Below are 26482 nucleotides of genomic sequence, written 5' to 3'. Positions count from 1 at the left end.
GAGGCCACCCCAAGTGTGCTGGGCCCGCTTCCCACCTCTGTGGCGGTCAGGGATGCCCTGCAGGAAGCAGCAGCTGCACTCCTGTGGGTACAGCCGCCCACAGCACGCCAGGCGGCCAGCTCATCAGGAAAACCTCTTCCTGTGGCTCACTCCTCCCCTCACTGGGTGTCCAGAAACCGGCAGACCCCTCTCGCCAGCGAGGACCCCTCCATCTGTCCTCCTCATGCTGGGGATTTAATATATTTGACTCCACTTGGTGAGAGGAAGAGGAGAAGCAGACATGGTCCCCCGATGGGGCCTGGCAGGAGGCCCCCCGCTTCTCGCCTCCCCCCCACCCCCGGAAGCCCGTCTAGTCCGTGGTTCAAATGCCTCTCTGTGCTGACACCATCCTCAGACGCGCCTGAGCCTAGATCTCACCCTGCACCCCACTCCTTGGGCGCCCTGATTTCTGACGGACGCCCCCAGTCCACGTGCGCAGAGATGGGCTGTCATGTCCGTGTTCTGCTCAGGCCCAAGACCTGGCACGATGACCCCTTCTCCGACCCACCCCATTTGTTACCAAATCCTGACACACGGGGGCAGCGTCCGCGATTTATTCCTCTTTTCTAGTGTCTTGAGGAAGAAGCTGGTGGCATGGGTTTAAACCCTTACTTTTGGCCTGATACAACGTTCAGTTCTATAAACTTCTCTCTACACGTGGCTTTCGCTGCGTCCCACACATTTCTATATTTGTGCTTTCTGTCCACTCATTTCAAAAGACTTAATTTCTCTTTTGATTTCTTTTTTGATTCATGGGATATTTTGAAGTGTGTTATCGAGTTTTCAAATATTTGGAGATTTTCTAGATAGCTTTCTTCTGTTGATTTCAAATTTAATTCCATTACAGTTAGACAGCATATTTTGTAATACTTGAGATATTTTAAATTGATTGAGAATCGCTTATGGACCAGAACGTGGTCTATCTTGTGTGACTGGGTGGGATGTTCTACAGATGTCAGTAGAGCAAGATGGCTGGGCATGCTTTTCTGTCTGCTTATCCCAATATTGAGTAGGAATGCTGACGTCTCTGTGATTGTGGATGTGTCTGTTTCTCCTGCAGTTCTATCTTTTTTTGCTTCATGTATTTTAAGCTCCATCGTTAGCATCGTAACATCTAGCATTGTTATGTTCTGTGGATGAATTGACCCCTTTGCCATTATGAAAGATCCTTCTTTATCTCTGGTAATATTCTTGACCCTGAAATTTACTTTGACATTAATACAGACACCTGACCTTACTACTGGTTACTGTTAGCATGGTGTCTCTTCTTCCATCTCTTATTTTTAATTTATTTGTGTCTTTATATTCAAAGTGAGTTTCTTGTAGGCAACATATAGTTGCCTACAAGAAACTTTTTAATCTTTTTCGACAATCTGCCTTTTAATTGGGGGTGTTAGGACTATTCACAGTGATTGTTGATGTGGTTGAGTTTAGGTCTATCATTCCACTATTTGTTTTCTGCTTTCACCATCTGTTCTTCGTTCCCCCGTGTCTATGTTTCCTCTGCCACATTTCGGATTAATTGCATACACTTTGTGATTCCACCTTGTCCCCTTCGTTCACTAACTAGTCTCCACTCTGGGTTTTGTCACCCAGGCAGTGGCTTCAGGGCTTAGGCACAGACCTCTAACCTGACTCAGCCCGTGAGCTGTGGCCTCGCCGCCTGACGGGTGCAGGACAACCCGACAGCAGGGTGTTGTTCTCCTTTCTCCTCTCGGCCTTTGCCCTGTTACTGCCACACGTTTTAGTTCCACCTATGTTATAGATCCTACAGTACTTTATTTTTTAAATTTAAACAGTCAATTCTCTTCTAAAGGGATTTGGATAATCATAAAAGAGTCTTTCATGCTCAACCATGTAGCTCTGCTATCATTTTTCTTCTACCGTAAGAATTTCCCTTAATATTTGTGTAGGGCAGGTCTGCTGGTGATGAGTTCTCTCAGCTTTGGGTGTGTCTGGACAGTCACCTTCTTTTGAAGGCTGTCTCACCTGGTGCAGAATTCCAGGTGAGCCGTGGTGCCCTTCCCTCCTCACCGCACTGTGTCCGGAGGGGTCTACGGCAGTCTCCCCTTTGTCCTCTGAACGTAACCTGCTTTTCTCTAGCATATTTAAAGGTGTTTCTCTTAATCACTGGTTCTGAGCAATTATGTTATTATGCTGTGCCTTGTGTTTTTGTTCTTGGGGCTTCACTGAACTTCTTGGATCTGCAGTCTTAGAATTTTCATCAAATTCGGAAAATTGCAGCCATTGTTTTCTCGAGTATATATTCCGCTCCCGCCCCCGCGCAGGGAGGGCCTCCACCTGCAGGCAGGGCAGGCTCTGCCCTCTGTCCCTGTGCCTCACTCCGTGAGGTGCCATTCTCCTCTGCCTCACTGGATGGGCCGCTCTGCTGCTGACCAGCCAGCGCCCTTGGCACCTCGGACGCTGCAGTGTCACCCCCAGAAGCCCGGCCCGCGTCCTTCTCTGTGTCATCCACGTCTCCACTGAACACGCTCGACCTTCCTCTTGCTTCCTGAACACAGGCTGTACAGTCACAACGATGACATCAGTGTCCGTGTCCCCTGGTTGTATAACTGTCGTCGTTTCTGGGTCGAGGCCCAGGCAGTGGAATGCAGCCCTGACACCGCGTGACCGTGACGAGAGCGCTTCCTGTGTGGGTTACAGAGTGAGCGCCGGCGGCGCCTGGTCACTTCCGGGGGCAGCACAGCCAACAGCCACCAGCCAAGGGTGGAGGAGACCCAGGCGCTGCCTCAGACGAACCTGAAGGCCTGGCCCATCTCTGAGCCGCACGGCTCTTCCCGATTCCTTGGGCGGGATCCTGCACGTGGTCAGGGTGCCCTCCTCGGTTCAGTCCCATCTATAAGGAAATCATCCAAATCTGACCACCTGCTCCCAGTGCACGGGAGACACAAATCCATTTCGACCGCTTTGCTCGGGTCCTCAGCTGGAGGACACGAGTCACCTCGTCCCGCTGACACAAAGCCTGAGGCTAGAGTTAAGGGAAGGGTGGCCGCAAGGACAAGGCCCAGGATGGGAACCCGCAGCCCTCGCCCGGCAACCCAGGTCTCATGTTTGCTCTGATCTCTCCTGTGCAGAAAGCCTGCAGGTGCCCTGCCACAAATCCCAGTGTCCCCGGCCGATGTCGCCCAGCACCAGGAAGGGACACTCAGTCCACGTCTGTGGCATCCCGAGGAAGGACTCCAGCTGCCCTGGTGTGGGTCCTGCACTGAGGTCACCGGGGGAAGCAGGGCTGGGAGCTGGCCTCAATGCCCAGGCAGGGCGGAAGCAGCCACGTGCTACATCCACGTGTAAGAGCGCCCCCTGGTTTTCAAGGGCATCTGCCCCAGGATGCCAGGCTGGGGAGATCTGGGGGGATGGAGGCAGGTTTTGTGACACTGCAATCCCCTGTGTCTATATGAAACCTCGTGTCCTTCCCTCAAGGACGTTGGGGCCACAGATGGGTGTACACTCAGAGCCGAGGGGCACGTCCAGCAACACGTATCTGTGGCCATTTCCAAGTCCTGCCGCCTGCACTTTGGTGGGGAGACTAAGATCCAGGCGAGCGGCGGGGAGAGCGGGTCTCCCGGCGGCGCTGCGATTCCCTTGGGAGGGAAAACGGGCTGATGTGACACTAGGGGGAGCAGATGCAGCCTCACACTTGCTGCACGGCCGGTCCAGGCTGTGGAGTCCGCCTGCAAAAGAGACCAGCCTGAGTCTGGAGGAGCCCCGCTGAGCCCGGCCGACAGTCCCCCCACTCAGATCTGGGCAGGATGGGGTGGAGGGCAGAATCCTGACGATTTCTAAACATACCCCAGGCTTGTGTGACTGGACTCTTCTCCAGTCACAGGAAACACACGCAGAGGGCGTGGCGTCTGTGCTGCCGTCCCTGGCAGTCGAGGGGGTGCTTGCACCTGACAAGTATGCTCCGCTGGCCCCGCAGCGCCTCTGAGCTTTCCGGCCTGCACTCTGCTGCCCCCTACCAGCCACCACCTCCCGGTGTCCAAAGAGGAAGCAGGAGAGAAAGGTACATTCAGGAAGCAGACATATGGGCTATCTGACAGGCGAACTTTATAATCATCACATGTACAGATTCTCTTCACGTGTGTAAAATACACTCATTTACTTTTCACTTAAAACTCCTGGTGGATTTAAGAAGTCAGCATCAATGGGTGGCTCTGGGTAAACTGCTGAAGCTGCATTTAGGAAGCTGGCAGGAGGGTGAAGTTACCTGTGATGCCAAATGCCTGGTCACTGCAGAGGACTATCCTGCCGCTGAGCAGACAACCCCCAGGGGAAGACTCCTGAGAATGCCTCTGATGGCCCCTCCAGGGACACCTGCCTGGTGAAGCCACATGGCTACCCCTGCTGTGGCACAGCCCTGCTGGATAGGGCACAGCCCTCCTGGATATGGCACAGCCCTCCTGGATAGGGCACAGCCCTCCTGGATAGGGCACAGCCCTGCTGGATAGGGCACAGCTATCCTGGATAGGGCACAGGAAACAGGGCATCAAAGACCAGTACCAGAGCCAGTGCTGGCTGCTCCCGCCCCTGTTCTTTCCTACAAGAACACATAAATGCAAGACGCAGGTTGAAATCTGCCTCGTAGGTAACTGGTAATAAATAACTTTGTTAATTCAACAAATATTTCCTGGGCAATTACTAAGCTCCAGGCACTGTGCTGTCCTACAAAGAGAAGTAAACAGGGCACCTTCCTGAGGGAGGGACGGGCCTGTCAAGAAATCCTTATGGTGATACAGGAGCCAGAGGAACGGGAGGAGCACTGGGCCCACGTGGGAGACAGCCCCACCCAATGTGGAGCGCTCTGGGTGTCAGTCACAGGCCAGGCTGAGTCCTCAGGCAGCAGCACTTGGGGGCTGTGAGTGCTCCTGGGGGGAGCTCTGAGAAGGACTGTTGCCCCAACTCCCAGAACTGCCCTTAGGGCAGTGGCTACACAGTTCATCCCATCCCAGGAGGGTGGTGTACCTGCAAGATTCAAGTCTGGGAAAGGAGACGCTGCCGCACCTGGTATCCCAGGGCTCAGCTGGTGGCCTAGGGCTCACCTGGCCGTCTTACAATGACAGAGCATGGAGGCCTTGGCACTGAAGTTGAGGTGTGTGTGTGCCACCCCTCGGGGCCTGATTCAGGAGACCCAGGTGGTCCTAGAAGCTGCATTTAAGGTTCTCCAGACTCCTTTTGAGCAAGGCCATGTTTGGGAGCCACTGGTCCTAATCCCCACCCCAACTCTTCCCCCACTCCATCTGTTAGGAATTCTGGGAGGCTGCCAGTAATAGGAACCAACCAACCACATAACCCCAGGCCTGCTTTTCTCCTTTTGTGAAAGAAATCTGGAGGCAGTGAGTTGGGGGCAGGGCAGACGTGGGAGGTAACGGTGAGGAAGTGAAGGCAATGCCTCCTTTCACGAGTAGAACACCTACATTATATGTATATAATGTAATATCTGGGCAACACTGAAAAGTTGCACAAAGGGGATACTCAAAAACACTGTCAATAAGTCAAAATGGAATTATTAAAAAAATGTTGAGTAACCCACAGGAAGGCAGGAAATAAGGAAACAGAGAAACAAAACATAGGGAGAACAAACAGAAAACAAAAGATGAAACGGCAAACTTAAGCCCTAACATCTCAATAATTACATTAAATGTAAATAGTCTAAATTTACCAATTAAAAAAACAGAATGGCAGAGTGGATTAAGAAAAATGACTCAACCATATGCTGTCGATAAGAAACTCATTCACTTCAAATAGAAAGATGTAAGCAGACTGAAAATAAACTCATCGGAAAAGATGTGTCACACAACCACTAATCAAAAGAAAGCAGGAATGGCTATATTAATATCAGATAATATTGACTTCAGAGCAATGAAAATCATCAAAGATGGAGAGAGGCATTATATAAAGATGAGTCAACCCATGAAGAAGCAATAGCCAGCAATCCTAAAAGTGTATGAATCAAACACTAGAACAGTAAAATATGTGAAGACTGACAGAACTGAAAGGAAAAATATAGAAATCCACAATTACAGCTGAAGATTTCAACAGCATCTCAACAACTGAAAGAATAGCTAGGCAGAAAATCAGCAGGGATATAGAACTCACACCACCATCAATCAACTAACTGGACCTAGTCAACATTTATAGCACATCTGGCACCAGCAGAACACACACAGAATATATACCAATGCAGAACATATCCTTGGCCAGAAAACAAACCTCAACAAATTTAAAAGACTCAAAATCGTATGGTGTGTTCTCAGGTCACAAAAGAATCAAACTAGAAATCAATAACAGAAATAACAGAAAAATCTCCAAGCACACGGAAACTAAAACAACACCCATTTAAATAATCCTCGGGTCAAAGAGGCAATCTCAAGGGTTATAAAAATATGTTGACCTGAATGTATAATGTATACCTGAATAAAAATACATACCCGAATAAAAATACAACATATCAAAAATTGTAAAACACAACTAAAGCACTGCCTAGAGGGAAATTTATAGCACAAAATACATATATCAGAAAAGAGAAAAAGTCTCAAACCAATAATCTAAGCTCTCATTTTAAGAATCTAGAAAAAGAACAAAATAAATTCAAGCAAACAGAAGGAAGGAAATAAGACAGAAATAATTAAAATTGGAAACAGAAAAACCAGAGAAAATCAATAAAATAAAGAGCTGATTCTTTGAAAAGGTCAATAAAATTGACAGACTTCTAGGACGACTGACAAAGAAAGAAGACAAAACATCATTATAAGGAATGAATCAGGAGCTATTGTTAAGAAACTTGCATACATCAAAGGGATAATAAAGGAACACTAAGAACAACTCTACACAAATAAATTGACTTAGATAAACTGACCCACTCTTTGAAAAAGACAAACTACCACAACTCATCCAATATGAAACTGATAATTTGAATAGCCCTACATAACTGTGAAGGAAATTGGGTTCATAATCTTAAAACTCCCCTGCAAAAATTCTCCAGATCCAGATGGTTTCACTAGAGGATTCTACCAACAGTTTTAAGAAGAATTAATACCAGTTCTACATAATCTCTTTCAGAAAACGGAAGAGAAGATAAATAGTTTCCAATTCATTTGATGAAGCTAGTATTAGCCTGATACAAAAATCAGTACAAAAGATGGTACAAAAGACAGTACAAAAGGAGAAAACTGCCCTCAAGAATACTGGTGCAAAAATCCTTTAAAAACATTAGCAAATAGAACTCATCAGTATATAATAAGAATTATACACTATGCCCACTCTTCCAGCGATGCAAGGCTGGTGCAGTATTTAAAAATCAACTCGTGTAATCAATCATATTGACAGACCTAAAGAAGATATCACTTGATTATATTGTGCAGAAAGGCACTTGACAAAATTCAACACCCACTCGTGATAAAAACTCTCAGGAAAAAACACAGGAATAGAAGGGAACTTCCTCAACTCGATAAAGAGCATGCACAAAAAGACCTTCGTCCAACATCACACTTAGGGTTAAATCCTTTCCCCTCAGAACAAGGCTCAACATCTCTCCTTTCACGGCCATTACTCACACAGTCGGGGAGGTCAGTCAGTGCAAAAAGGCAGGAAAGGTAATGAGACGAAAAGATAAAATTGTCCCTATTTGCAGATGACATGAACTACTTAGGTGTAAATCTAACAAAACGTGTAGGACTTATATGCTGAGAACTACAAAATGTTGAAAGAAATTAAAGATCTAAATAAATGGAGAGACAGAACACAGATTGCAAGACTCATCATAGTAAAGATGTCAGTTCTCTCCAAGTTGACATACAGCTTTAACATAATTCCTATTAAAATTCCAGCAAGAATTTCAGCGATACAGACAAGATCATTGTAAAATCTATACGGAAAGGCAAAGGAACTAGAATACCTAAAACAATTCTGACAAAGGAAAATAAAGTAGAAGGAACTGGTCTCCCCAATTTCAAGACTTATTATACAGCTGCTGTAATCAAGGCTGTGGTGTTGGTGGAGAAAATCAATGGAGCAGATACAGAATCCAGAAACAGAGCCACACAAATATGCCCAACTGATTTTTGACAAAGATCTAAAAGCAGTTCAACGGAGGAAAGACAGCTTTTTTTCAACACATGCTGCTGGAGCAACTGGACATCTGTAGGCAAAAATGGACTTTTTGAACTAAACTTTATACCTTATATAAAAATTAACTCAAAAAGGATCACAGAGTCAAATGTAAAACGTAAAGCAACGAAACTTTCAGAAAAGAAAAGGAAAAATCCTAAGGGTCCATGGTAAGGCAGAATTCTTAGACTTGACACTAAAAGCGTGATATACAAAAGGGAAAACTGATAAATTAGATGTGTCAAAACTAAAGACCCGTGCTTTGCCAAAAAACATATTAAGAGGATGAAAAGACAAGCCAAGACTGGGAGAGAATATTTGCAAACCACACACCCGACACAGAACTAGTTTAAAGCATATATAATGATCAAACTCAACAGTAAAAACGAAACAATCCAATTAGAAAACGGGCAAAAGACATGGACATTTCACCAAAGAGGATAGACAGGTGGCAAACAAGCACATGAGAAGATAGATGTTCAGTATCATTAGCCATCAGGGAAATGCAAATTAACACCACGGGAGGGGCCATCGCTCACTTGTCACAACGGCCAAAATAAACAGCAGTGGCCACACCGAGCCCGGAGAGGATGCGGGGCTGCGGGCAGGCCACTCGGATGCTGCAGGGATGTGGCCTGCTCACTTGGAAGACGGTCTGGCAGTTTCTTAAAAAACTAAACACGCAACTACCATTCGACCTGGTGGTTGCACCCCTGGGCGTTTATTATAGAGCAATAAAAATTTATGCCCTCACAGCAGGCTGTGATTTTATTTGTAATTGCCAAAAACAGGAAGCAGCACCTTCATCTGGTGGTTGGTTAGACAGTCACGGTGCATCCCTGCCAGGGGCAGCGTGACAGGGACCGCACACGCGGCACCTACTCCGCCACAAAGCGGAACAAACTGCTGACGCTCTCAGCAACGGGAGGAACCTCGGAGAATTAGGCTGAGTGAAAAAAGCCAGTCCCCAAAGGTCACACGCTGTATGATTCCACTTACACGACATTCTTGAAATGACAAAATTACAGAAATGAACAGATCACTGCCTACCTCGGTCCAGGCTGCGTGACCTTACCCTCCTCCCTCCCAGGCTCAGGCTGGTTCGCAAACCCCCCAGTTCCCGGGAGAGGGCAGAGGAAACACTCACGAAGGAACATGTCTTGTGAGGCCAACAAAAGGATGCAGAAAAGTACCAGGAAGCAGAGCGAACTGCGGCCAACCAAGCTGCCCCTCTCTTCCACATCCTCTCTTCATCTGAGTTGGTCCAATTTGAAAAGTGAGTTTGTTTTCAATTTCATTGGTTTCTGGTCTTGTTTTATTATTTCCTCCCTTCTGCTTGCCTTTTCTTTTCTTTTAGTTTCTTAAGGTAAAAGCTTGGATAATTGTTTGCAGACGTTTTTTCATGTTAGCATTTCATGCCATAGGTTTCTCTAGAGGCACTGACTTCCTTGATTCCTACCAATTTAGAGATGTGCGTTTATTATATATATTCTATTATTTCCCAATATTCCAAAATATTTCCTAAATTCCTTTGATACAGCACATTGACCACATTATTTAGAGGTGCGTGTTTTGATCTTCAAGTATTTGGAAAATTTTAAGTTACCTTTGGTTACTGATTTCTAGTTCAGTTTCACTCTGGTCAGAATATATACTTTTTGTGATTTCAACTGTTTTAAGTTCGTTAGGCTTTTGTGTTTTTTTACACAGAGCACGGTCCACCTTGGGAACACCCTGTGTGCCACGAACATGTCCCTCCTGCGGCCAGGTGTGGCGTCCTGCAAGGCCCCTTGTCCCGTCAGTCACTGAGAGCGCAGCTGGATCTCCAACTACAATCGTGAATTTATCCTCCTCTCTGTTCTATCAGGTTCTGTTTCTTGTGTTTTGAGGCTCTGTTAGGTGACGTATGTACACTTGGGGCAGATGTGTCTTCCTGGACAATTGACCGTTTTATATTCACACAATGTCCTTCTTACCCCCGTCACCGTCTCGTCCGGAAGCCTACTTCTTCTGATATGAGTGTAGTCACTCCAGCCTGGTTTTGATCAGTGTTCACATGACATATCTTTTTCTGTCAACCTGCCAAGAGCATTATATTTCATGTTGGTGTCTTGCTGGCTGCACACAGATTGATCTTGCTTTTTTTTCCACTCTGACCATCTCTTACATTTAACTGATCTGTTTACACAATTTACTTTTTATATTTCAGATTTAATAACTGTCCACTCTAATGTCTGTGTATGTGTATTATACATGTGTGTTGTATAATTATGAAATAATTTCAGATTCATGAGTAGCTGCAAAAATAATACAGAGTTTCTGTGTACCCTTCACCCAGCTTCCATTTGACATAACTGCAGTGCATTAGCAAAACCAGTAAGGGACACTGGTCAAGCACTATTACCTCAATGGGCCCAGTTTGTACACGCCCTTCTTTTGGTGTATGGGTCTATGGAATTTTATCACATGTGTAGATTTCCCTAACCACGCACACAAGTGGGACCACCATGCAGAGCTCTGTAGGTGGTCCCTTCATAGGCTCACTCTCCTAGGCAAGCCCTGATCTGTTCTATGTCGCTACAATTGTATCATTTCAAGAACTTCATATAAATCCAATCAAACAAATGCTACTGCTCTTGAGGTCTAGAACCCAAGTTGCTGTACCTAACAGAAGTCTGTTCATCTTGGTGGCTGGGGGGCATGGCTGCACCACGACTTGTGCATCCAGTTACCCCATGAAGGACATCTGGGTTGGTTTCGGCTCTGGTGGATTACACATAAAGCAGCTGGCAGCAACAGGGTGCACGTTTTTGTGTGAACACAAGGTTGCATTTTTCTCTGATAAGTACCCAGGACTGTGATTTTTTTTTAACTTTTTATTTTATATTGGAGTATAGCCGATTAACAATGTTGTGATAGTTTCAGGTGCACGGCAAAGCACGACTGTGATTATTGAATCATATGTTAAGTGTACCTTTAACTTCTTAAGAAACTGGCAAATTATTTGCGGGAGCAGCTCTGCTGTTTTCCACCCCTCCAACCGCCCCCCACCCCACGCCCCTGCCCAGGGCAAGACAGGCCCAGCACTCTGTTCCCGTCAGCACTTGGGGGTGTCAGTGTTTTTCTTTGGCCATTTTTATAGACGGTGGTGATGTCTCCTTGCGACTGAACCTGCTTTCTCCTAACAGCTAACGGTGCTGAACATCCACCCAGGTGCGTATTTGCCATCTCTTCACCCCCTTTGGAGAAGTGTGTGCTCAGGTCTTTTGTCCATCTTCTAATTGGACTGTCTTGTTTTCTTTCCATGGAGGTTAAAGGGCTTGGCCTGTATGCTGTGGACACAGCCTTTTGCTGGATATGTGATTTACAACGATTGTCTCTGAGGCTCTGGTTTGTCTTTTCATATCTTAACAGGATCTTTCATGAAGCAAATGCTTCTAATTGTGATGAAATACAAGTTCTCAATTTTATCTTCTATGACTTTTGTTTAAAATTTTTATCTTTTATGAGCGAGACTTCTTTTCCTATATTTTCTCCTAAATAGGTTATAATTTTAGATTTTACATTTGGATGTTTGATCCATTTTGAGTTAATTTTATGTAAGTTGTGAAGTTCAAGTCAAGGGGTTTTTTGTTTTGTTTTGTTTTATGCATTAGCCAATTGTTTCAACACCACGTTTTGAAAAGACTGCCCTTTCTGTATTAAGTTGCTTTATTACCTTTGTCAAAAATCAGCTGTCCATATGTGTGTGGGTGTATTCTTGACTCTATCCTGTTTGATTATGTTAAGTGCCTATCCATCCACCAATACCACAATGTCTGGATTACTGCAGCATTATGGTGACATAAAATTACTCCAACTTCAATCTTTTTAAAAATTCTCTTGGTTTAACTAGTTCCTCTGTGTTTTCACATAAATTTAAAAATCATCTTGTTTGCATCTGCAAACAGTCCTGCTGGGACTCTGACAGGAGCTGCGTTAAACCTGCAGAGCCACTTGGAAGCACTGGCACCGTTACGTTGAGTGTCCCAGCTGTGAACACGGAGGTCTCTTATTTAGATCTTTGATTTCTCTCATCAGTATTTCCTAGTTTTCAGCACACAAATTCTGTGCATATTTTGTTACACATATAGCAAGTATATAACTTTCTGGAGTTCCCGTAAATGGTGTGTTTTGAATTCTGGTTTCTGATTGTTCATTGATGGTATATAGAACAATATTGACTTCTGTATGTAGACCTTGCTTTCTCAACAACTTGCTAATTATTACTAGTTCCAGGAGTTTTTTTGGTAGCCTTAATGGGATTTTCGAGGTAGACGATCGTGTTTTTTGCAAATAGAAACGGTTTATTTCTTCCTTTCCAATCTGTATGCCTTTTCTTTTATTTACTTGTCATATTGAACTAGCTAGAACTGTGTCCTCTGTTCAGCAGGAGTGGTGAGAGCAGACATCCTTGTCTTGTTAATGATTTTAGGGGGAAAGCAGTAGCTTTTCACCATTAACTATGATGTGAGTTGGTAGGTGTCGCTTACTCCATTGCTCCAGAACCAAAACCTCATTTGATCTTTTATATTGATTCAATTGGCAAAATCTATTTATAACCAGTACTACTTAGTGAAATTCTGATAAAACAAATTTTCCAATCATTCTTTTTTAAAGGAATATTCAAATCAAAAGAATTCTAGTACAATGACTACTGTCCTAATAAGACATGTAGCTATAACGTGCAGCCAACCGCACACGGTACATAGGCTTGCCCTTATGCAAATGCACTCTGTCCTAACACAGGAGGGCCAGTCCCAGCCCTGTTTTACATATGAGTCCCACAGAACTGAGTGACCACAAATTGGCTCCAGAGCTCATGCTCCTGACCAGCAGACAGGTGAACTAGTCAAACATAAACCATTGACAGCATTTGTTTCAGATGTGAAGAGAGGAGAGCCACGTTTGAAAGTGGCATGTGATGCCCGAGCCCTGAGGCACTCTTCTGGGGGGAGGGCCGGTAGACTTGGACATTAAAGCAGAAGCCATCTTACAGCAGTCACACTGCCTACAGGTGCAGCATGCGTCAGCGCGGGATTTCTCGCCCAGAGACGGGAGCGGGAGGAGTCCCGCCAGCCAAGCGCCATCCGAGGCCCTCACGGCTGCAGCGAGCGCACGGCGGCTCTGCCCCGTTAGCTGTGCTTTGTCCAGAGCTACACGCAGGGCCTCAGCTGTGCCGGGGAGAGACCGTGGAGGGGCCCTGGGGGGAGGGCCCGCACACTTGATTTATCCTGTTTAACAGCTCACTGCCCCGTCAGGCTGCAGGAGGCCAGGACAGCACAAACCCACAGAGCTTCTTGGCTGCTTTCAGCTCCTGGAGGACTCACAGCGCAGAGCACGTCCTTGAGGCCGGGGAGGAGGGAGATTTCTGCAGGAAAATGCTCTCGCCGGTCTCAGGTAATGTTAGAAAGACGCTCGGGCCGACACAGCCTGACTTCAGTGAGCACTGCACACAGCCTGCCGGCTCCTCACTCCAGTGTCTGGACAGACAGACGTGCCAGGCTGGGAGGCTGGCTGCCTGCTCACCTCCCTCCCTGCTGCAGAGGCCGTGGAGCGCGGGTCTTTCCTCTTGCTGGGAAGGTGCGGGCTTCACCCAGGGATACTCCTGTCCTACATCTGGGGAAGCGCCCAGGGTCCAGGGTGTCACCTACATCAGAGCGTATGGCTTGCAAACATTCCGATTATTTCAAACACACCGTTTCAAGATTAATAACACCTCTGTTGCGGAGATGGCAGGACTCCCTTGGATCCGACTCTGGTCCTGCGGTGAGGCCTGGGTGTGGACTTGACCCTCCCGAGGCCGTGGCTCCCGGAGCCCGACTTCTCTGTGCGCCGGCCACTGCACACAGCAGGTGCTCAGCCTGTCTGTGCACCGTTTGCCTTCCCTGGACCCTCAGGCCACACTGGGAGGCTGACCACGGCAGGGACCGTCCATCTAACACTCGGTTCCTAGCAGGGGCCTGTGCTGGGGATGCAGGACCAAGCAAGGAGCAGCCCTCACCCTCCAGGGGCTCAGTTTGGTGGACAAACAGGCTGCAGGTTGGTCCGCTGGCCGTCCAAAAGGCTGAGTCCACGTTCGGTCCCTCCCCCGCCCCTCGGCCGTGTGCTCCAAGTAGGTCAGAGAGGCGAAAGCGCCTCTTCTGGAGAGGAGAGGACAGTCGCTCACGGCCTCTGGGCCAATGGGATGTGAAGGTCGAGAGGCTGGGGAACGGTCCCCACGGGGAGCGTGGGCGGCCTCCCTCCTGCCCTCGCCCTGGACGGGGGATGGGACATCTGGACGGGGCGCCAGGTGCGGGCGAGCCGCGCGTCAGCGGAAGTCGGAGACAAGGGCAGGAGCGCACGAGCCCGCCCCTGGGGCCTGCAGACTTGGTGCTCTGCAGGCGTCGGTCCAAGAACAGCTTGGGTTTTCTGATGTTGCGTGACTTGGCCCAGTGCAGCGGACTGGAGGCCGGCGGGAGAGAAGCGGCAGGGATGGAGCCGTGCTTATCCACCCCGCCGTCCGGCGACGTGTCCCTGCACGTGTGTGGGCTGGGCGTCCGCCCAGGACATCAGGATGAGCCGGGTGCGCGGCACAGCACGGAGGGTAGAGGCGGGTGCAGCCCAGGCAGAGCCCCCGGGAGCCTCCAAGGCGGAGGCACAGCCGCAGTCATGCGGGCAGCAGGCCCCTCACTGGGGAACCGGTCCCGCCGCGGGCCCGCAGTTCCAGCCTCTGATCAGCTAGGAACTCTGAGTCAAATATTAACAGACAGAATCGGCAATGTTGGAGGACTACTAATCACAATACCTCAGGGAGGTTTACACCTGGAATAGACAGGTAATTTAATACCGGGAATCCTGTCAACATGATTAATAAATTAAATAATCATACAAACAATAACAACACCTAAAGCTGATACAACGTTCACCGTGTGCCAGGCACAGTCCTCCCTGTAGCCCCGCCAGGAAGTGCCCCTCCGCCTCACAGACCGGAGGCGGGGCAGGGGGCAGGGGGCAGGCAGGGGGCTGGGGGCAGGCAGGGGGCTGGGGGCAGGAGGCCGGAAGAGCCGAGGCCTCGAGCTGGGAAGCGCAGAGCTGGGCCCCAGCCCCGAGGCAGGTGCGGGAGGCACTGAGCGTACAGCTCGGCCTCCCTGGCAACACAGGACAGAAGCGCCTTGAGTCCGCTCAAGACCATCTGCCCAAAAGGAGCAGAGCACTGGTTTCAAGCCTGTGCCCCGGGCAGCATTCTTTACTGGGGAAAAGGGGGACACAGAGCTCTTATTTCCAGCTTTCATTACAACAAAGGGACATAGATGGTAATTTATACCAAGAAAAATGCGGGAATCAGGGAATAATTTTAGATAAATGCAACAAAAGAAAGGGTGTTGCCCTGTTAGCGTGAAAAGCAAAAGAAGCCAACATTAGTTGAGCTCATGAGATTTTTAAGGAGAAATAAAACCCAACCAGTTATGAGGAAAAAGGCTGGCTGGGGGCACTCTGGTCAGGGTCCCCTCCCAGAGCTCATCTCGGATTTGAGGTGGCGCCCGCCACAAGGCAAGGACAGAGCAGGGCCCTGCTGCCCGACGGGAACAGACTCTTTCACTTAGTAACCGGGGCCCAAAGAGTGCCCTCGAGCCCTCCCAGGGCCGCTCCCCGGGCGGCAGGCAGGCTGGCCAGTCCAGGACTTGCCTGGAAAACGTCCTCAGAGGAACGCACCCAGAGCCACCCCTCCTCTCCCGGCTCCGAGGAGGGGGGCCTGTCCTGGGAAACCCACCTCCCACCAGTTCACACCAGGAGGTTGGCCTCCCCGCCACACAGGGTCCCTCAGGGCAGCACCCCCCCATCCTCAGGACCCCGTCAGGACCCCGGAGAGCAGGCGGGGAAGGATGCTGAGGGCAGGAGGCCCGAGGCCGGAGCCGGGGTGGGGTGGGGGGAACCAGAAACGTGAGGACTCAGCCCTCGCAGGAGCTGGGCCCTTTTCTGGGTGCTGTCCCCCCAGGGCTGCCCGGGTGAGGGTGCCCCAGGTGCCAACGGGGTTCCCCTGTCGAGAGGGCGGCTTCTCTTTCCTAAAAAGACCCAGGGTCACCTCGGCCTCCAGATGAGAGCAGCACCGGGGGCAGCATCGCCGACCGGGAGGCCCCCCTCCCTGCAGCTGATGTTCCTGATGGAATTAGTCCCCGGGGCTTCAGTCCTCCGAGGGCCCATGAACCCTGCAAGCCCTGCGCGGCTCACTCCCTGCAAGGCCTGGCGTGCTCTCTGAGCTGTGCTGGCGGAGCACAGGCAGGCGCGTGCACGGGGGTGGGGGGGGGGCTCCGCATTCCCACCTCCCAAACACAAAGGTGGATCTGTAAAGCCAAGTACAGACACGGCGCAGGTAACCCGCACAGCACCCAAGCGGGGTCTAGCTCCCGACCTCGGCCGGGAAGAAGTGGGTCACACGAGCTTCGCAAGACAAGGGCTGTGGGCAGCAGGACCTGAGCCGCACCGGACAGAGGACTCCACCGAGCTGCCGGAGCCGACCGCCACCCCACCCCGAGGGTCCCGACAGGGCGCGGCCTGCGAAGCCTGTGGGCACCGCCTCCACGTCCCGGCACCCCTCGCCCATTTCCTCAGCACCGGCGCCGGGTCCTTGCTGACTGGGGGCTGCGCTTGGGGCACGGGGACAGGGGTGATGCTCTGGGCCCGGGCGGTCAGCTCGCCGTGCTTCTGGAGGCCAGGCCAGGTGGCTGTCCCGGAGGCAGACCGCGGACACAGCCGGGAGACAGGACCCTGCCTCTTCCCTGCCTGCCCAGCCCAGTCTGAGGCAGGGAGCTCTGGAGCCGAGGGTGTCACCAGCTGACACCAGCTGTCCGGCCACCCACGGGGCCCCAGATGCCACTCCGGAGGCTCTGTGGCAATTTAAACCTCAGAAAGTCAGAAAAACAAGTTTCTCAGTCACCCAGACGAGCTGCTTTAAAAAGATCTGATTATAATAACAGTGGGATCCTTTTTAAAACGAGCAAAAAGGACAGAATAAAAAGGCAAAACAAAGGGCAGCAGAACTGTCCCTGCTGAGGTGTGAGTGTGACAGGGTGGGCCGTGGGCGGACCCCTTTCAACTGGGACACAGGATCCGGGGGCTGGGAAACAACTGCCTCAGAGCAGATTGAACCCCACCGCTGGGGGGGTCGCTCTTGTTGGCCCCTGTCCTGAGCATTTCCTAGGGACACACGTGACCTTTTGCATAAATATCATAGCACGTGTGCGCCTCAGCTTGACTTCAAAAGCAGTATGATTAAGAGGCTGTAAAACGCGCAAAGCTTAAATCACAGCTGGATTTCACACCCACACTTAACACCGGGAGGTGTGACCACCAACTCACGACAAGGAACAACTCCGCATCACGGCTCAGCCCCATCTGGAGAGCTTGCTTTGCGCCCAGGTTGCACTTTGGGGGCGGCCCCCCTGCCACCAAGGTCCCTGGGGTTGTCCGAGCTCTGAGCGTGGCAGGTCGGTGCTCTGTCGTTCCTCCCCTCCCGAGTGGGACTTCAGGGTGCAAACGTGGTCACGTGAGACTGACCCTTCTGTCACCGGCATTGGCCTCCCGTTTGGGGCGAGGCCCTCGGTGCCTCCTGGGCCGAGTGCCTGCGGGTGCCCGTCCCCAGAGAAGGCCATTTCCAAGTTGCCACACGTCCTGTCTGGGTCCTTCAGCTCATCATCTCGGCGCAGAGGCATCTGTGTTTGACGTGAGGTCAAGTTCTGACTTGGGGTTCAGCCTTTTTTAATAGATACCGGATGGACCCAACACCATTTACTGAATAGTCTTTCTGTTCTACCACTTTTATTAAAGCAAACAAAACAGACCCACCCCCCTCCAGACCAGTCTCCTCCACCGACATCCATCACCGGCTTCCTTACTCCTGCCCGGCGGTGTGTTTTTATACAGGTTTCTTTCCTTCTCCTTTCTTGCCTTCTTCTGGATTGTTCTTAATGATACCTCCCCCCTCGGCGCGGGGGCTGCCCGCTTGGGGAGTGAGCCCAGCCTCGGCCCTGCCCCCGCCGGTCCCCGAGTCCCGGGATTCGCGACCACCCAGGAGCAGGCCCAGGGCCGTCCCTCCCGTCCTCCCTCCACCGGCCGCCGCCTGGGGCTCGGCCTGGGCAGCAGGGGCGGCCGCGTCTCCTCTGGTTTCCGTGCTGCGGGCAACACTGTTGGCAGTGGGGTCTCCGTGCGGGAAGGGCACACAGGGAACAGACCCCGTGTCACCTCAGGACAAGAGACTCCGCTGCCAGGTCACACGCGGGGAAGAGGACACACATGGCTCAGCTGTGACCTTCCCTGTGCCCACCCAGCCGCGGGCACCAGCACCGCCTGCGGCTCTCACACTCACACGGGCACCAGCGTCCCCAGGAAGTTCTGTGGATCACAGAACCAGGCTCAGCCCAGAGTTCCTGACTCAGGCGGTCGGGTGGGGGTAGACAAGACTGCCTCTCCAGAAGGTTCTCAGGTGGTGGCGGGGGTTAGGACCCTCTCGGAGGCGCACCGACGGGCAGCGTCCTCTAGAGCGGCAGGGGCATGCCCCGGAGAAGGAGCCGGGCCCTTCCCGGGGGACCGCCTGGAGCACCGGCTCCACCCCGACGGGCTGCCCGTCCTCAGACCCTGACCTCTGAAGCTCCCCCTCGGCCAGAGCCAAGACGGCTCTTCAAAGGCTCCAGCCCCGGGGGCGCGCGGGACCCCAAACCTTCCTGAGGCTGCTGGACCCGGCGACGTGCCTTTCACAGCGGTGGGTTTCCGCGCCTCCTTCCGCAGAGCGGGGGCCTCGCAGAGACAGTGGGGCACTGGCGGGGTGGCCCGGGGGGCGCGTGCAGAAGGCGGCCCAGCTCCTCCTGCAGTCCTTTTGGTCCCCAGACGAGGCCAGACCGAAAGCCAAGAACGTCCGTCAGAGACTGGCCCAGGCCAACGTGAAGCACGAGGACGAGCTGCTGGCCGTCAGGGGCTTGCGAGGGGTGCCGTGGACAGAGGCTGGGCCCCTGCTTAGGGCACCTTCCTCTGAGATTGTGTTGTTTCTGGAAAAACAATCTTCTATTCCGCTGGTAAAAAAGGGCAAGTCAGTGCTCCTAACACTGGCCGGGGTGCAGGTTTACTTCCAGGTCTTGTTCCCCCCAGAGCCAATTATGGGGCATAATTTACATGAACGCACATGAACCTGCTACCCACACAATGACCGAGCCCCGTCCTCCCAGCCGTGAGGACGTATGTCAGGTGGAACAGGAAAAGGAGACAATGTGAAAACTGCATTGAAATACTGGGCACTTTCCCAGGCACAAAGGAAGCGTTTAGAATCATAAATACAAGAACGATTGAAATTTCCTGCTCTATCTTAAGGAATAGTAGAAACATTTCCCTTTCTTCAAGATTGCAAAATGGATAAAGAGCCCTTTAGATATAGTTCATGAGACTCTTTCAAAGGCTGCAGTTGGAAGGAACTGGGTATCACCCTAAATGCCTAATATTTCTACAAGAGAAAAATCTTATTTTGTTACCAAGGGTGCAACTGTTATTTTTACATCTCAAATGTGAGGGAATTAATCATCTACAGTGTCCACATTCACTTCTGTGGACTTGGCTATAGACCTATGTTTCCTGGAAAGCCAGTTAAGATACACATTTTAAATATTTTATTTCTGAAAAGCAAAACCCTTTTCTCCGGTAGAACACACTCAAATCAAATACCATACAACTTTGGTTTCTGGCAAACCACTCTGGAAACATTTTTTTCCCAGGAAATCCTAACAAGAGCGTATAGTTTGTCTAAGTATGGCACCAGCGGCCAGCCAACTACACAGATATTGCAAACATTTTATAGTCTACTCATTACCTGCAAAATATGTTCATCAGACACCCTGAACTAATGGAATACTTCGATTCACTTATAGGACAGGTAAAACAATTTTTTTTGTTATTTATAAGCCACAAAGCTCACGTTAGTTTTACAAACACTTTTAAAGTACTGTACCTTTCCCCGCTGGCTCACAGAGGATCCATGCTCACTGGCCTCCCAGGGACAACAGAAGGGCGTTACTTCTCATCTAGCATCAAGCTCCGAAAGTGCGTGTGCTCCACACGCCGCAACACACACGCATCGACCTTACTCTAACATGTGCATTTCACGCCAGTGGATGCCACCGGCTCACCTGGTCACCGCAGGGGTGGACATTCCCCAACAAAGGTGCTGGTCCCAAGGAGGGAGCAGAGCCCTGGGCCCCGGGGATGACCAGCCTCTCTGAGGGGAGGATCACATTCCCATACCTGCCCCAGGAGCACCAACAGCTGAAAAATGACCTGTTTGTTTCCTACATAATAGCTCACTAACACTGGAGTGTCAACGGTGACCCTGATCCTTAAAGAGGAGCCGTGTTGTCAGACCAGGGGAACGTCTGGAGCTCTCGGTGAGGACCCCACGCTCCCGCTCCGTCAGCACCGGGCACAGCCCAGCTGGATGGCCCTGGACACCCGCTGTCTGGGCTCCGCCTGGCCTCGGCCGGGCCCGCAGCCCCTTACCTCAGAACAAAGCCACTCTGTGCGGTCGGGCAGGGCCGGATGGATGTGGCTATCAGACAGATGGTCACTCTCCCCGTTTAGAGAAGATAAAAATGCTAAAGGAGAAAAATTAGAGTGCGGTTTTGTTCTAAACCAGAGGAGGCTACAGATCCCATTGGCCTCAGGTTGGAGACCTCGTGACATGGGACCAGGCACATGTGACCTACTTTTCGCCCGGCTCCCCTCGTTCCGTTGGAGGGGTGCGCCTGGCGGATGCGCTGTCATTTTAATGACGCCTTCCCCCAACAGGGGCCACCACACAGACCGCCGTGCCTGCGGGACATCGGCCACGACAGCTCAGGCCTGGAAAAGGAGGGGGGCAGAGACCTCGGGCCCATGTCAATCGAAACACAGCTCTGCAGAGCCGAGCCACTGCCGCCCCTGTCAGCTGTCTGCGCACTCGGGGGCTGGGTCCTCACCAGGACGAGGCGTCTGAAAGGGCACCACCCGCAAACCCTCTCCTTCTCCCAGTTTTCTCTTCCTCGTGATCTAGGGCTTCTAGGTGCTGCCTTGGAAGCCAGCTGTGTGCAGGAGCTTAGGCAGCACTGAGCGCTGGGCGTCCTGAGAGGAGTGAGCCCGACAGTGGGGCTCTGGTCTGGGCAGCAAGACGGAAGGACCGACCCAGACCCATGAGAGGACGTGGAGGACGCAGCTGGTCCCCCGGTCAGAGCGGGCACTGCCACCAAGCAGGAGGAGGTTGCCCTGTGACTGCGCTATCACCTCCACTTCTCGCCATCTCTCACGAAATCAGATGCAGATCCATGGAAAAAGCCAAACACCTACCAGGTGGGGAAACTCCGGCGCAGAGAGGACCCGCTGTCCGGGAGGACGAGCCTGGCTTTGCTGGGGGCGGTGCCGAGCTCCCGCTGCGAGAGCCCGCAGAGCGCGGGGCACCTTGTGACGCCAACTGGGGTGGCACCTGCCAAAATCAGCCTGACTGTTCGTTACGGGAAAAAACGGAAAATGCATATAATGCAAAAGCCCTGTAACTTCATCCCCCAGAAAGACCACCAGTGAGAGTGGGGTGTTTTGAGGTCGACCTCATCAGGCGTTTTTCCAGTAGGTGTGTGTCATTATACTTTTTCACAAAAATAGGCCCAAACCACCCAAGTTTGTCCTTTTTTTCTCACTTAACATTATATACAAAATATTTTTGTATGTCACTATACTTAAATCTACACAGTAGTGATCAAATTCCCCATGGTATCCCATTTTATGCATAAGATTTTATGCATTTAATTTTACGCATTTTCATGCATAAGGATATAGTCAACTGCAAGGACTGTATATTCTGGGTTTTTGAATTGTTATATTAAACAGTGTTTTAACAATACTCTTCAGGTGGACCTCTCTCTGTCCGTCTTCTATTGCCTCAGAATATTTCTTTATAGAAGGTCAAAGGACACACGTGCTTGAGGCTATGGATAGGGTGACAAACCGACCCAGCCAGCGGCACCCCGCGAGGAGGGCCCTTCCCTGCGCCCCCGCCCACACTGGGCAGCCTGTCATCGGTGCCCACGGGGCCCGGCGTCCTGGGGATGCCAGCGTCAGTGGCTGGCAGGGGAGGAGGAGGCCAGGAGCCCTGCCACGTGTCCTGCACTGTCAGCTCGTCCAGTCCCCGCAACAGCTCTGCTAGGGACAGAAAAGGCAGCCCTGTCACTCGGGCTTGCTCACGGTCATAGGGCACAGGCCGCTGAGGGCCCCCTGTCGGCCACTGGGAGGGTGCTGGGAGGACTGGGCACTGGCCTTTGGGTCTGGTGGGGGCAGGAGGGGTACAAGGAGAGCTAGTGGCCACGCGAGGCCACCAGGGCTGGGAGGTGGTCACGGCAGGTGGATGAGCCCCCAAGGCTCCCTGCCTGATTCTGCGCGGGGAGAGGTGGCTGGGGGAGGAGGAGCCGAGTCCTTGAAGAAGTGACAAGGAGAGGAACAGCGAGCAGAGGGGCATGAAGGACCAGAGTCATGGGCCGAAGAGAAGGAGCTGAGGGCGCGGGGACCACATAGGAGGCCAGAAGGTGCAGCCTGGACATCGGGGGAAACCGAGGATGGTGGCATCCAGGGTGTCTGGGGCTGACAAGCCCACAAGCAGCTGACCGCGGCTGAGGGGCAGGGACAAGGCCAGGGCAGCACAGGACAGCCTTGCCAGCTGTGCCTGCTAGCTGTTTCAGCGTGGGTGTCGGGAAGGGGGGGACCCACACCGCTGAGCACCATGCCTCCTGCCCTGGGGGGTCGCGTTCATCGTGCTAAGCGGCCGCTCACTCGCTTGCCCGCGGCTGGGGCTTCGCTGTCTCACTGGACTCCACCCATCACCCCTGCAGCCTGCCCTGTGCCCGACACAAGGTCAGGCGCTCAGGCCTTGGAGCACAGGGGCACCTGGCAGACGTGGCCGGGCAGAGGGCAGGCCCACAGGCCGGACAGGGGCCCCCGGTGTGGGGCTGGGTGGCGGGGGGGCAGGCAGAGAGCCTGGTGGGGTCCCTCGGCCCCCGCCTTTGCTGAGCTGCAGCCTGGCCTGGGGGTGGTCCGGGCCTGTCCTCCACCTCCACGTGGTCCCGAAGAAGCCCGGTCAGACGGCTCTGGTTTACATAACCAGCCTCGCTCTTGACAGCAGCCTGGGACGTGCCAGCCGTGTGGAAGGAGCCGCTCCTTCCAGCTCCTGCCCAAAACCAGAGCCGCCTCCAAGTGACCTGTCACTGACATTCACGCAAACAGACACCTGGAGGCTGAAATGATTTTAACCTTCCTCCATACAAAGCAAAGATCAAAACAACACAGCGTGCAGGCTTATGGAATTGGGTCAAGCATCACAGGATTAAAAATGCTGAGCTGCAATTAAAAGAGCAAAACAAAGCCAGACAGACAACATTTGGATAGGGCAGAAGAAAAGCTGCCGTGGAGAAGAATGAAGAAGAATTTCATAAAGTCGGTCAGGGGGCCCTGTACCCCTTATTTATTAGTTTTGTGACCTTTTAAAGATGCACGTGTTTCTTTGACAACCACCTGGGAGATAGGTTGACTCAGAACCTGTACAATGTGTATGGCGTGAACCCGGATTAGTAACTCCCACAGCTGGAAACAGTTTCTCAGTGGCCACCTCTGCGGCCCCGCGTGAATAAGGCACCCCAGAATGCACCCTTCAGCCTTCGGCAATGCCCTTGTAACCTGAAATGCACGGGTGAATAAACTAGAACTGGCCTGGAGAGGACCAGGCATGAGAGCTGAGCAAGGAACCTTGGAGGCCTCCATTTACAGTGAGACACCGAGGCCAGGGAAAGTCAGTACTGCAGGCTCAGGACCCCTGAAGCCACGGGCAGAACGCGGACCTCAGGGTGCTGGGTGGAGTGCACAGCGGCACACAGGACACACAGGCTCCGGCACCCCGTCCTGCACACGCGCACCCCGGCTCCGGCACACCCCGTCCTGCACACGCGCACCCCGGCTCCGGCACACCCCGTCCTGCACACGCGCACCCCGGCTCCGGCACACCCCGTCCTGCACACGCGCACCCCGGCTCCGGCACACCCCGTCCTGCACACGTGCACCCCGGCTCCGGCACCCACACCCACACGGCAGGACGGTCAGCAGGGCCAGGCCGCCTGCAGCGCTAGCACGGGGCGCTGCGTGTGGCTAGTGTCCCTCACAGACCCAATAAGCAAGCAGACCGCAGACCCAGCTCTTCAGATTCCCCACCTAGTGGAATGAGGCCATAGAGGCCTGAAAACAGGGAACACATAGGCGAACACAGTTCAAAGGCATCCCACGTTCCTCAAAAATTCAAGGGAAAAAGCCAGGGAGAAACATTTCTGCCTCAGCTTAAACCTGCTTCTTCAAATTCTAGACGTGCCTTTTCAAGAGCCGATCAGGAATGATGTTCCTGCCCGATCACATTATGGCATCGACTTCCTTTCTTAAAGTTTCCTTTTTCATGGCTCGTCTTCACTTCCTGGCACTACTCCCGGCTGACACCATATCACGGACTAAAGAGGGTAAAATACAGCATGGGCCCTTCAAACACATTCCATTGTTCCATGGTGAGTCTGACTTTGCTACACATTCTTGGTAAACAGACAAGCAGACAAGGGCCGCTTCACAGCCACTCACCTTCCCCCATAAGCAGGCTGGACGAGTCAGAGCAGGCCCATAGATAGCGTGTGTTCACACTCGTTGTGACCTAGAGCATCACAACCAGAAATGGCGATTCACGGGAGGACCGGCTTTGGTCGTGGAGCCCACCGACCTGAAACACAAAACACAGGGGCAAATGAGCTGACGAATTAGGACCTTGTGCATCGGGACTGAGCTTCAACAGAACTGCTTTCTTGTGTTCAACAGAGCAGCAAGCATTTCTTAAGATTCAGGTGTGAGACGCGCGGGATGTGATGAAATGCCAGTGAGAGCTCATCCTGGGACCTGCCCTACGCGGCCCGGAGGGGGGCCTCCACTGCACAGATGAGCAGTCCAGAAGAAGTGCTTGGTAAAACTGTACACACTTTTGAGAACATAAGTGAACAGTCAACTTTCTACTTGTAATATTTAGTATATTTATATGTATATGTACTGATTTTAAAAGTTATGAAACTATATATTAACTTAAACACACTGCTGGTTTTCTACTTTACAGCCGGTATCATCATTTCACTCGAACCCTTCCATTTCAGCATGCAATCTGTCCACCTAGTCTTTTCCAGAGTGCATCATTTTCTCCTTGGTCTAAGTTTCTTGACTCTTCACTTTTTGAATTCACATTGTTGCCCAAACAGGAAACTTCATCCCCAGGCACAAGATGTTTATAACATACCCTCTTTGCTATTTTTCAAGTCCAGGTGTAACGACCTCTGCACGTTACTGTCAGGGATGCCTTAAAAGGCTCTTTACAACAGCATCCAACATTTGGAACTGTGAGGTCAGAGCACCAAAAATAATGAGAAGCCCATGTTAAATGTCTCTGTCTTTCTCCATGTCAATCAGGTAACCATTTTAGGCAATAAACAACATCACTGAGTCTGTTTCAAGCTGAAATATCTTACCCATATAATATGTTAAGGTTCAAAATGAAATAAATGAGAAAATACGAAATGTAAGGAAATGCCATGAAGGTGACATTGAGTAAAAGCCTCCCTCTTTCACAGGGGCAGACGGTGTCTCCACTGGTGCAGGAAAAGGGTCAGCGTGTTACTGACTGGAGGATCGGAGAGGGCTGAAGGTCACGTGTGGGAACACATCAGAAACAATGGAAGAACAAGGGATTGTCTTGGCTTCCTTGTCAATTAGAAAAGAACAGTCTTACAGATGTAGAGAACAAACGTATGGATACAAAGGGGGGAAAGTGGGGAGTGGTGGTGGTGGTGTGATGAATTGGGAGAATGGGATTGACATATATACACTAATAAGTATAAAATAGATGACTAATGAGAACCTGCTGCATAAAAAAAAAGAACAGTCTTGTATATACAGTGCCAGGAAAACTGATAGCACACACCAAAGAGTGCACTTGAATCCTTACCTTACACCACATGCAAAAATTAACTTAAAATAGATCAAAGACCTAGACTTAAGAGCTAAAACTATAAACATCTTGAAGAAAACACTGGAAGAAAATTTTTCATGGCATTGGATTTGGCAATGATTTCATGGATATGACACCAAAAAGCACAGGCAGCAACAAAAAGTAGATGAACTGGACTTCATCAAAATTAAGAACTTTTGTGCATCAAAGGGCACTAATAAG

The 26482-nt window shown here is 51.2% G+C and overlaps 1 protein-coding gene across 14 annotated transcripts in view; it reads right to left on the bottom strand.

Moving 5' to 3' along the window:
- PCBP3 (poly(rC) binding protein 3) overlaps nt 1–26482 on the bottom strand; it is a 213490-nt gene that overhangs the window by 28725 nt on the left and 158283 nt on the right. For all 14 annotated transcript variants that reach the window (XM_059921739.1, XM_059921738.1, XM_059921742.1 and 11 more), the window contains one exon: nt 24856–24991. In XM_059921739.1, coding sequence (XP_059777722.1) covers nt 24856–24865 — 10 coding nt within the window. In that variant the 5' untranslated portion in view covers nt 24866–24991. The remainder of the gene's footprint in view (nt 1–24855; nt 24992–26482) is intronic.

Source organism: Balaenoptera ricei, chromosome 4 (genome assembly GCF_028023285.1).
Source record: "Balaenoptera ricei isolate mBalRic1 chromosome 4, mBalRic1.hap2, whole genome shotgun sequence".
Classification (NCBI taxonomy): Eukaryota; Metazoa; Chordata; class Mammalia; order Artiodactyla; family Balaenopteridae; genus Balaenoptera; species Balaenoptera ricei.
Note: the sequence above shows the minus strand (reverse complement) of the source record. Positions and strands in the feature narration are given on the sequence as shown.